Raw genomic sequence first — 12,764 nt, 5'->3', positions numbered from 1 at the left:
TGATTACTTACAATTTGGTAGCTTGCTAGATTACTTCAAAGTGGCATTAAGAGTCAATCACATAGTGTAGGCCAGACTGGGTAGAGGTGGCAGGGCATTGGGCTTTTACAACAATCCAGAAGCTTTTGTGCTCTCATTGAAGTTGCCATGGTGAGATTCAACCTATCTCTGGGTTGCTAGTCCAGTACTATAATAACAGAAAACGCAGGAAAAACTCAGCAGGCCAGGCAGCATCCGTGGAGAGAGAAACAGAGTTAACGTTTCAGGTCGAAGACCTTTCGTCAGAACTGGAAAAAGCAGGAAATGGAAAGCAAGTTTGGGGGCTGGGAAAAGGGGGAGGGGATGAAAGAACAAAAGGGAAGGTCAGTGATAGGATAGAAAGCAAGAGAGATAGAGAGACATTGAGAGATATTAAGAGATATTCAAGGCAAGAGGAGGTGGTAATGGGACAGGTTAAGGAACTAAGGATGGCCCTAGATGGGGTGTGAATTGCGCTGGCAGAATGAAGGACAGCTGCCATGTGGGAGGGAAGAAAAAAAGGGGCCAAACAAAAAGTGTGGATTAAAAAAAAAGAAATATATATGTGATAGGGGCCGAGGTTATGATCTGAAATTGTTGAACTCTATGTTGAGTCCAGAGGGCTGTAGAGTGCCTAATCGAAAGATGAGGTGCTGTTCCTCGAGCTTACGCTAAGCTTCCGTGGAACAATGCAAGAGGCCGAGGACGGTGAGATCTGAGTGGGAATGGGGTGGTGAATTAAAGTGACAGGCCACCGGGAGCTCGGGGTCCCCCTTACGGACTGAATGGAAGTGTTCCGCAAAGCGGTCACCCAATCTGCGTTTGGTCTCCCGAATGTAGAGGAGACCACATCGTGAGCAGCGAATACAGTATATTGGTTGCAAGAAGTACAAGTAAATCGCTGTTACACCTGGAAGGTGCTGGGGGTGGTAGAGGAGTGGACTAGGGTGTTGCGGAGGGAGTGGTCCCTACGGAATGCTGGAAAGGGGAGGTGAGGGGAAGATGCGTTTGGTGGTGGGATCACACTGGAGGTAGCGGGAATGGTGGAGGATGATCCATTGAATGTGGAGGCTGGTGGGGTGAGAGGTGAGGACAAGGGGAACTCTGTCATGCTTCCGGGAGAGAGGGGCAAGGGTGAGGGCAGAAGTGCAGGAGATAGAACGGACACGGCCGAGGGCCATGTCAACCACCGTAGAGGGGAATCCTCGGTTGAGGAAAAAGGAAGACATGGTGGAAGCACTGGTATGGAAGGTGGCATCGTCTGAGCAGATGTGGCGGAGAAGGAGAAACTGGGAGAATGGAATAGAGTCCTTACAGGAGGCGGGGTGGGAGGAAGTGTAGTCCAGGTAGCTGTGGGAGTCAGTGGGCTTGTAGTGAATGTTGGTCAATAACCTATCCCCAGAGATGGAGACGGAGAAGTCGAGGAAGGGAAGAGTTGGAGATGGACCATGTGAAGGTGAGGGAAGGGTGGAAATTGGAAGCAAAGTGAATGAAATTTTCTAGTTCAGGGCGAGAGCAGGAGACGGCACCGATACAGTCATCAATGTACCGGAAAAAGAAGTGAGGGAGGGGAGCTGAGTAGGACTGGAACAAAGATTGTTCCACATATCCCATGAAAAGGCAGGCATAGCTAGGGCCCATGCGGGTACCCATAGCAACACCTTTAATTTGGAGGAAATGAATAGAGTCAAAGGAGAAGTTGTTCAATGTGAACAGGTTCAGCCAGGCGGAGGAGGGTGGTGGTGGATGGGGACTGGTTGGGCCTCTGTTCAAGGAAGAAGCGGAGCGCCCTCAGGCCATCCTGGTGGGGGATGGAGGTGTAGAGGGATTGGACGTCCATAGTGAAAAGGAGGCGGTTGGGGCTGGGAAACTAGACTGCTTTACCTTATCTATTGTGCTTAAAGGGTTTAAGGAATGTGTTGGAATTGCATTAAATGGACAGAAATTTTCATTCACACCTCATTGTTCAGAGTCCTCTGCAAATTTAAAATGGTTGCAGAGCCTGCTTGAACTACTCCTGAAGCAGCTAATACATGCTCCTGTACTGATACAGCAACGAGTCACGTGCTCCACTCAGTGGAATAGAAGGCTGTTTTAAACAGCCTGTATCAGGCGTGCAAGAGGCCAGCTCTACAATTATTCCAATTTTTTTTTTTTTAGCAGTACAAACTTTAAATTTGATGCCAGGGATCAACTGATATTTGAGTTGATCTGAACAGATCTTTCAATATTGACTCTACCAGCAGATTACTATAAACTCAGTCATCATAATTGTGGCTTTGTAAGTCTTGCAAGCTGCTGGTACAGTGACTCTCACTGCAGGATAAATCAAATGGCTGATAAACTATCCATGCATAAACCAGTCTGTTTGAAGTGGTTTGTTTTACGTAATGTTGTTTTGTTTTGACAGTTATTCACAGTTGACCAAGACAAATACTTAGTTATTTTATTCCATGTTTTTATGATTATTACGATCAAAGAACTGTATATTCACAAGTATTGGCTACAAAAATTAATTTACAAAGCTGCCTTGAAGTACAAAAAGTTCATAGAGGCTAGGAACTGTCGATAAAGCACATCACATGGTGGAGCTAATTATTATCATAAAACTATGAAACACAGTTAATCTTGCTGTTTTTATTAAAAATACAAGAGATAAAAATTGCAAAATTCAAGCGAAGATTTATTGTTTCACTGAATCTTACACTTACAATTTTTACAAATTCATTTTACAGTTTAATAGGTGCATCACTTTTGCCTTAATGTCAGTTATTAATTTTTATTTTCACGTTGACAGTATAATAGAGTAGCTGTATTGTCCAGGAAAACGAGAGCAAAATGGCATTAGCAATGTAAAGTTCCACATTTTAATTGAAACTTTTGGGGGAATTTTTAACCCAAAAAAAGGTAGGTTTGGGTCGGGTGAGATGTGGAAATTAAAACCTGACCCAACCCACCCACTTCCAGTTTTAATTGGGTGGAGCGGGGATGGGAAACCATCCCGCTCTCGGGAGGCAGGTTGGTCATTTTAAGTATTATAACGAGGATGCATGTCTCCGATTTAACCGATCTTCCAGGTTTAACCCGGCAGCTAAAGAGAGGCATGGACTGCTTTGTGGAAGAGCTAAGTGCCTTTACAGCGCTGCTTGTGGGCCAGGCGGAGCAGGAGTGCTTCATCCCAGCCCACCGAGCTTGCCTGCTTCCCCACCTGCCACCGGACCGACTCTCGGGATTGGCGGCGACCCCCCCACCCCCAGGCTACCACTAAACCAGCTACAGGCTTCCTACTTGCTTCTGGCCTGCGGCCTCCTCCGAAGCATTCCCCACTTGATGGGGAGCACAGCGTGCAGAGAAAGACCAGACCCCACCACCCCGGCTCTCAAAACCCGCCCCAGTCATGATCGGGGCCTATGACTCCTATCTTTGTTAAACTCATGTATATTTTTTTGGAAAGATAGAAAATGTGTTAATGAATTATGCTGATTTAGATGTGGCATAAACACTGAAACTTGAAGGTTTGCTGCAAAATTTTATTAGATGGTTTTATTTTGTTTTTTGCTCATTAATTTTTCTTTTTTTGTAGCCTGTGCTAAACATCACCCCTAGCTGATAGGACAGGCTGGAAACCTATTCTTGGGTCTCTGCTCTTATTGCCCACTAACCAATTACAAGTATGAGAGCAGCACAAGAACATTAGCGCTTACCAGTTTTTCTCTTTCATTCTGCTCTTTCCCTCCCCTTGGTGCCTGACTCGTGATTGGGAACTTTCCATGTGGGAACTTTAGATGTGACCCAGTATTCTGTGGCACTGTGCTTTGAGGCCCCAATGAATTGCAGCATATTGCCATTCTAATGACAATAGTTCTAATCCCAGTTACAGCATTTTATTTTAGTTGCTTAAGTTCCCTGTGTAATTAGGAATAGCTAACATCCACAGTGAAATCATATAGGGAAACTATTGTATCCTTGACTTTGCATTTTGGTTTCTCCCCATTCCATTTGTTTTGAATCGCATCCTACATTTTCTCCATTAACAGTCTTAAAAGCTCTTTTCTATTTTCTCTACACTGTAAAATATTTAGTAGAATTTAGTTCTCATAATCATATCACTTTGGCAATAGAGTGCTCCAAATATTACTGAATATTTTAGGGCTTCAGACTCCCTACTACTGATATTACTTTGCTAAATCCTGTATGTGGAGGTTGAACGAATAAAGGTGAATATTGTGTAGGTATGGTTTTCTTCATCTTCTGGAATTAAATTCAACCTTCATTTACAACTTGCACTACAGTTTTCTGTCTGTTCTAATGCTGCTTGAAGCAACCAAATTTTTGTGTTGCATTACTTGCGTTATCTCTTGTTCTCTGCTGTCTCTTCTAGTCAAAAAATGATAGTTCAGAATGAGTCCTTCTATACAATAAGAGCACAAGGCCTAGAAATTCAGTATAGCCACTTTTGGGGCGGTAAAGTCGGGCGGCCGCTAAAGTTTGCGCCCGGCGCAAAGTCGAACCCCCTTCGCCGATATTCAGTTGCATCACCCTAAGAGGTTGCTGCTGCGCTAAAACAGGCGATGCACGACTATCATTAGGCGCTAAGCCGGCAGCCCGGGGCGCTAACACCGGAAGTTGGGCGCAGGGCAGGTGCGGCGAGCTGCTGATTGCCGGCAGACACTCTGGTTCCGGTGAACTCTTAAAGGGGGAGGGTGGATTTGTTTTTTTGAAAGGCCGAGACTAGTGTATTTGTGGAGGGCTTCTCTCCATCAGTTTTCTTCCTCCTCCTCCTCCAGAAGGAGTGTTGCAAAACGGCTGCCTTTTCTACTGCAGGAGTGCCCTTTAATTTGCGCTCCCCACATCGGCTGAGCACCGTTCGACTCAACAGTCGCTAGGGCCGCCAGGCGCACAATGGGGCGGCGCGAGTGAAGTTCCGGTTCCGGGTGCACAAAGGGCGTTGCACCACGAAATGACGCCATGATCTGCGCGCGCAATGACTTTGCGCCGGCGCTAAATGTCTACTGAAGTTGGGGCGAGGCGCAGATCGCGCTGCGCCCGGGCGCTAAGCACCTAGCGCTCGAGATCTACTCCTCCTAAGGCGCTAACGACTGGCGCAGCCAACTGAATTTCTAGGCCCAAGTATCTTAAAGGGATAGTGACCCCAGTAATGTGACTCACTTGCCACTTCCACCCCTCGGGACCAAATTGTATTTGGGTGTTGGAACTTTTTCCAAATGTGAGAGTATATCCACAACACTAAGGTTCATTTAGGGTGTAGTTTTGGGCACTTGATTTGTTTAAGGCAAGAGGATGTGTGCCTGGAGTCCAAACCATATTAAAGTTATGGCATGGATGAGAGATTACAACTCGTGAAGGTGATTGTGGTTACAGAGAATGAGATGCTAGGGCATTTCTGCAGGAGAACATGGCTAAGTGAGCAAGAATTGTTCTGGCGAACAAGTGAGTGACTTCAAGGCTTCACAGCAGGTTCATGTTTTATAAAAAAATCATTATTTATAGACTGCTAAACTCATTTGTATTTTGAATTCAAGACATAGGGCTAGATTTTTATAGGAACAATAAATCCTTCAATGTAATGTTCCAATTTTAAAAGCAAAAATTCTCCCAGTCCCGGTGACTGGGATTTGCTACTGGAATTTTAGAAATAACATCATATCATAACTAATCGTGCCCCATCTCTGTGGTTTTTTTTCCAGGGATGCTGGCAGTGATGATGCTAGTGGGAAGGTGGCTCCTTCTCTTCATCTGTGGATATGTCTGTTCAGGGACAATATTGTGGCCTGATTCCTAGCCAAGCATAGAGGGACAACTTTTAAAATTTAGTTTAATGGTTACGATTATTGCATCAATAGGCCTATAATTAGTTGCTTTTGGTGGTAACCAAGAAAAGTTGGTGCCAAATTCAGCTTGTAGAATGCTGCTTTAAGTCAGTAGGGAAATAATTTAGTTAGTTCCAAAATTGGGTCATAATATCTGAAGGAGGAGTTTTCCTGGTGTCCTGGACAACATTCTTCCCTCAACCAACACTACTAAAATTAATAGGTGGTCATTCGTTCAGTGTCTGTTCGTGGGACCCTACTCTGGGCAAATTGGCAGCTGATTTGTCCACATGACTATTTCAAAATAATTTACTGGAACTTCCCTTCCCTTGTGGGTCAGCCCTGGCTTAATGGTAGTGGTCTCACTTCTGAGCCAGAAGGTTGTGGATTCAATCCCCACCCCTTGCCTTGAACACATAATCTAGGCTGACACTTCAGTACAGTACTGAGGGAGTGCTACACTCTGAGGTGCCGTCTTTCGGATGAAATGTTAAACCGGGGCCCCGTCTGCCCCCTCAGGTGAACGTAAAAGATCCCATGGCACTATTTGAAAAAGAGCAGGGGAGTGCTCCTGGTGTCATGACTCAACATTTATTCCTCAACCAATATTGCTAAAACAGATTATTCAGTCATTTATCTCTGATGCTTTTGGCACCTAGCTGTGTGAAAATTGGCTGCCGTTTTCCCTACTTTACAATTATGACTACACTTTTTATATAAAAAAAAATTCATTTCATTTGGCTGTGAAATGCTTTGAGATATCCTGAGGTCATGAAAAGTGCAATATAAATGCAAGTTCTTGCTTTCTTAATGTATTAATTGTGACAGTTACTTGTAGGAAAATGTTTTGAATATAAAGCTAGCTTTCCATCGTAAGTTGAATTTGTACATCTTAAATAGTAAATATTCTGTATTTGTGTTTCTTAGATTCGACTCAGCAGGAGTTATCTGACACTAGTGAAGACCCAGAAGTAGAAGTTACTATTGAAGGTAAGCATTGAGTTTTTGGATGTTTAACATATTTGGAAATGTACATAGATAACGCTATATCCATTGTAGTTGTTTACTAATGAGTTTGTCATTCAGTTCTAGTTTCTGTTTTAATCTAAAACACAGCAATCTGCAAAAAAAAGAAAGAACTTGCATTTATGTAGCTGGGTCATTCTACAGAAACGGTGGCATTCCTGTCTCTCACCTTTGCAGCAAGCAAAATACTTTAAATGAACTTAATGATCACGTAATATATATTTTTGATAAATATACACTGTTTTAATAATAAAACATATTTGAGTCATGTAATGAGCAATGCTTGTTTTTTATAATTTATATAAAATACCAAGTGCAAGCAATTTGCTTGTCACTCAGATCATGTATGGAAGTTTAGAGACATATTCTGAGTTTAAAAATATATTTTTCTCCTACTTTAAATGTCATTAAGTAAACACAAATGTCACATTTATGGAATGAAAACCTAAAAAAACTAAAATACCAACTAAATATTATAAATAATATAACGGTAATAGCGGTAACCCCATGTTATGTCATTGGTGTTACTGCTTCACAAAACACACTATTTTGAAAAAATGCAATGACTTTTGGAAGTACTTCCTGGTTCAAGAGGTCATTGGAGGAAGTGCGATCAACAGAGGCACATGGTGAGTCTGCTGTCTCTCCATTTGTTATAAATTTGATTTATTTGATAATTTTATGCAAGGCTTTTAAGTATGTCATTGGTGTTAGTCATTTCATAGGAAGGGAAATGAGAAATTGATCATAGAAATTGATTAAATTAGATATTTGAATGATTTTAATATGATTGAAGACATGTGGTCTGAGGTACTGTGGCGTCCATTTTGTAAAAAACATTTTTTCTGCAAATTGTCATTGGTGTTACCGTCATTGGCGTTACTACTCCTCCTGGTAACACCAATGACAATCAGTAATACCAGTGACGTTTTTGTGTAAATGAGCTTTTATAAAAGCTTCAACAAAAGTTATTAGGGCAAAATAGCACACAGTTTCATTTTCATAACTTCCTATTATTGTTCCTTTTGTCAGGTATGGCAAAATTGAGTGCAGCTGAGAAGCGGAGGCTTTACAGACAGCGCAGGGATGCAGACCCTACACGTAGAGCAGAGTACTTAGAAAAAAGGCGTCGGGGTTATGCCAATGATATAGCAACAAAAAAAAGAAAGTAAATGATCTCAGTGAAAGGGCAAAGAGAGGTCAGCGCAAGGCATGGCGAGTCAACCAGGCAAGACACAGGCAAGATAGAGCAGGAGAGACAGTTTTGACCCCCGCATCGGGCGTGTGGGACTGCCCATGTTACAGTCTCCAAGAAATCATTGTAGGAGCTGTGCCGCCTACAGAACGTGACCACTGCTCCACAACAACCACACTGACCTGATGTCATTGAGACTCACCATAGCGGGCAGTGGTGTATTGTGAGGTATGATGACCAGCCATACCCTGGCATCATTATACTGGAGGTGGAAGAGCACAACATAAAAGTCAAGTGCATGCACAGGAATGGCGTGAACAGGTTTTTCTGGCCAAGCCCAAGAGATGACGTAAACTGGTATGGGGACGACCAGATAATGTGTTTCATGCCAGAGCTAGTCCCTGTGAACAAACGATCAGTTCAGGTTGACCAGAAGATCTGGACATTTGAAGGGGCAGCTGGATGTGTGACCACAAGTCAAAAACCAGTTGCTGGAAGCCTAAAGTTGATGTAAAGACAGATTACTTTGTTTACTTGTGTTCTAATGAGTATGTTTTATATCTGGCTCTATCAGGATAGAACTAGGCTACATGTTTTATGAGTTTCTATGAAAATGGTGATGTTGACTACGATGTTGATGACAATGTTCAGACACAATCATTCGTGGTCTTGATCTTAATGTGCTCCTCTTTGGTCTTAAAGTGCTTTGCCTAAGTTTTTTTATGTTATTACTCAAATTATATGAAAATCTCAGTGCTGTAAATGAGTTAACTGAAAAAAATGGCACATTAGTTAGATGAAATGTAATAAATTTATTGAGTTGTTTGAAATAGTCTGGGGTCAAGTCATTGGTGTTGTATTGTGTCACTGGTGTTACTGTATTTTTTTTCAGTGATATATCAAAGGTGTCATTTTTGACTTTATAATAATTTTGTGTTTGTTGATTGTTGCTTTATTCATGAGTTAGCAGTTTAAGGATAGTATCATTCAATTTTGATGACTGTCCTTCAGTTATTGTTGATATAGCAAAAACATGATGGCGCAAATGAAAAAAATGTCTCAATGTAACTTTACACATACCTGATTATAATAAATAAATAAATAATCAAAACTTTTTCTTTAAATTATTATCAACCTACTCTGTCTTTCAGTATATGTGCAGATTGAATTGAGAAATAGCATTCTGATCAGCCTTTAGTTTTGTTTAAGGTAAAAGTAACACCAATGACAAAAAGACGGCACAAGCATTCTTTGAGTGAATGTATAAAAATAATTAAAATACATTAAGCTTTCATTTTTGTGGATTGATAAAGTTAAGAGGTTAATTAATATTGTACAATAAGTTTTGATTACGTAAAATGAAATACATTTCAAGACATCTTGCAATTCCAAATGCCACCGTTTCTGTAGAATGACCCAGCTATAGATGCAGCTGGATGTGTTTTTCTTCCAGCATTTCTGACCTGGCCTTTTTCCTCCCTCATATTTATAAAAATGTGTTGACGGTATAATTTTGTGTATGTCATAACCCAAAATCTTAAATTGGTTGAGAACGGCTTTAGAAAATGACATAAACCAAGAAGCTCTTGTGATTTAAAAAAAAAAACTTATTTAGTCTTCTGATTGACGAGCTTCATGATTTCTTTAGGTGTCTGAGGGCACCGCTTGATTGAAAAGTGGTATTTTTGGGAGAAGAGAAACTATCGCTGGTCGAAATTTTGAAACTATAGCTTTAACTAAAACAATTTCGCAGTGGGGAAACCAGAGGTGGGAGGAACTGATAACTAAAACTATTGGGGTCTGTCTTGTCGGGCATTGATAGTGGTTCTTTGAAAAATTGGGATTTTCCAATCACTCTGCATTCTCATGACAAACGACGCAAAAAGCCATGAGCGAGAAGGAGGATTAATAACTGGAGCGGTCATAATAGAAACTAAAAATTGTGGTATGTGCTATTCCTCACATTTTAATTGTATCTAATGGAAAGAGTACTGATATGACACACTGAGAGGTAGATAGGTAGAGATTAATATGGTGGAAAGAGAACATACAGCAGATTATGGAGGAGCAACAGAAAAATGTATAATGGGAATAACTAGAGAGAACGAGAATGAGAGGGAGAGGACAGACAAACAAGCAGAAGAATAGGGGAAGAGAAGAATATGGGAAAGTGAAAGGAGGACAGAATATAGGAGAGAGGCAAAGTTTAATTCAGATTTCAAATAAATAGTTGGAAACAAAGCATGTTAAACACTCAAACTAGGTTTTAAAATGGCAAGTACTTGTTCTTGGTGAGACTATAACTGAGCTGTGGAGGCTGAATCAAATACTAAAATCGAGAAATTTTTGTTAGATAAGGGTGTCAAGGGATATGGAGCAAAGAGGGGTAAATGGAGTTGAGATACAGATCAGCCATGACCAAAGAGAATGGCAGAACAGGCTTGATAGGCTGAATAGCCTCCTTGTTCTTTGAGCGTATTGGCACACTATGTTTTAAGTTTTGTGGTTCTTGGTTGCTATACAGTTTCTCTTTCCAGAGCTTGGGAGTTTTGGAAGATTGTCCACTCTTGGCCTTGTAGTATAGGAGGAGCATTACAAAAATAGTTTTCACATTTTACTGCAGAAATTTGAGCTCTAAATCCTTAAAACTGCTCAGCTGATTTCACAAAAAAAGGGTATTGCAACTGGAGCCACTCACACTGTCTCGAAAGGGGGAAAGGGAACTGGGGCTACTAAAACAAAACTGGCAGCAGAAGGGAACAGAGTGGAGCTTTAAAAAATAAACTATTAAATGCAATTTGGGATTAGGTTGGCAATTCATTAAATAAAATTGGTTTCATGGCAGCTAACTTTTAATATAAAAGCGGTTTTAAGCTAAAGAAACGTAAAATAGCATCTGGAGTGGGTGGCTTGTCCCAGTAATTAAATAAAAGCTGCCTGAAGAAAGAGTTAGAACTTTAGTTAAAAAATGGGTTGTAAATAAGTAAGATGCTAGTGGTGTAGGTTTGTCATCTCGTTGGGAGGAATGAGCCTGTGAGACATGGTTTAGAGGTGTAGCAATTAGCGTTGTTGCCTCTGAATGGAGGCATTCCTGGAGGTTTGATCATGTGACATCTGACCACATGGTGCCTGATCACATGACTTCTACAGATGTTACTACATTTACTTTTATAAAGGTTGGGTCCCCCGCAGTTGAGTATTTTTGCCTGTGGTTTTGCGCCAGCCGCTGTTGTGCGACAAGTTCCATGAACCAGGAGGCCACCCATGAGCAGGCAAAGGGGCGGGCCAGAGGGGGAGCCGAGGGCAGGGCAGGGCAGGGCAGCAGTTCGCAGTGGGGAAACCAGAGGTGGGAGGAACTGATTCCACCAGTAACTAATGGTAACTCACTGAAATTGCACTGATACATAGTAATCATAACCAACAGTAATACAATAACTCACTAATAGTCTACATGTAACTGGTAGTAATAGGTGTAATGCCCAGATATCATACCTGTAACCAGTACTAATCCTATAACCCGGTGATAGTCACCCTCAAACCGTAGCCATAATCCCCTGCACTGTACAATGTGCGATCAGGCGCCACAGTCAATACCACTTTTAACAAGCCTGATTCCCCCTCCCCATTTTGTTGGACTCCGGTTCTGTTTGAAAATGACAACTCTGAACTGGGCGCCTCAGTCAGAGCTGATCTGTACTTGGACTTCACACATCAAAACCGGGCGGCATAGACCAACCTGAACCAAACCGAGAGATCGCACAAAGGGGCTCAGTGTTTGGGGCATTTTTCACAAGGCACATTGCCCTAAATACAGCTCAGTAGCAACATTTCTAAATCACTCAATAAAGGAGAATTTTCATTGAATTATAGAAATTACAGAACAGGAGGAGGCCATTTGACCCCCAGTGCTGGCACTCTCTCCTGTAACCTCATTTCCCCTGCCTGCCCCCCCCCCCCCCCCAAAAAAAATCTTTTTATAGTTCTCCTTTTCAGATATTTATCCCAGTCCCTTTGAAATTAGATTTTGGTCTCTACCTCAATAGCCTCATGTGGTGAAGTATCCCACAATCGAATGGCCTTCAGTCCAAGAACTTTCCTCCTCCCTTCCCTCTTGTTTGTTCCAGTGGGAATTCTTGTTTTCTGTTCCCCATTTGCCCACCAGTGGAAATAATCTTTCCCCATTTACCCACAGTAGGATCTCTGGATTTCATTCACCCCTTTACTGGCTTCTCCTCTCTGTGCCGCTCCCACTTACCACCTTGCTGCTGCTGCTGCTGCTCCTGGTTCTGCGTGAAATGCTGGTTCTCATACCCCTCCCCATTTCCACTCCCCCACCCACCACCCCCCCCCCCCCCCCCCCCACTCCGTTTGAGCTCCAATCCCCTGACCACTAGTCCCTTTCTCCCATGACCTCCCATCCCCTAATTCCCCATCTCTCACCGAGCCCCTATTCCCAAGGCTCCATCTTTTCTCCCCCAGATCCCAATTCTCCATCCGTTTCCCCCTCATTCCCATTCCACAGTCTCCCCTTAATCCCCCCCCCCCCCCCCGCCTACTGCGCACCACGTGGTCGCGGCTCTTCTTGGTGGTAGTCGGGTGACTTCATTGAGCTTGAGGCTTGAACAGCAGCCGGTGATGTGGCGGGGGGGGCGGTGCACTGGGGTGGGAAATTTAAATATATATCTCATCTCTTG

General features: G+C 42.5%; 1 protein-coding gene across 11 annotated transcripts in view; it reads left to right on the top strand.

Annotated features, from left to right (window-relative positions):
• Positions 1 to 12,764, top strand: part of LOC147102099 (general transcription factor II-I-like) — a 209,191-nt gene that overhangs the window by 115,760 nt on the left and 80,667 nt on the right. For all 11 annotated transcript variants that reach the window (XM_085964295.1, XM_085964294.1, XM_085964296.1 and 8 more), the window contains one exon: positions 6,777 to 6,839. In XM_085964295.1, the coding sequence (XP_085820421.1) occupies positions 6,777 to 6,839 (63 nt within the window). The remainder of the gene's footprint in view (positions 1 to 6,776; positions 6,840 to 12,764) is intronic.

The sequence above is a fragment of the Somniosus microcephalus genome, chromosome 22, assembly GCF_052327205.1.
Source record: "Somniosus microcephalus isolate GS21.2 chromosome 22, FLI_Smic_1.0, whole genome shotgun sequence".
NCBI classification, from domain to species: Eukaryota; Metazoa; Chordata; class Chondrichthyes; order Squaliformes; family Somniosidae; genus Somniosus; species Somniosus microcephalus.
The sequence above is the reverse complement of the archived record's forward strand: the minus strand, read 5'-3'. Positions and strand labels throughout refer to the sequence as shown.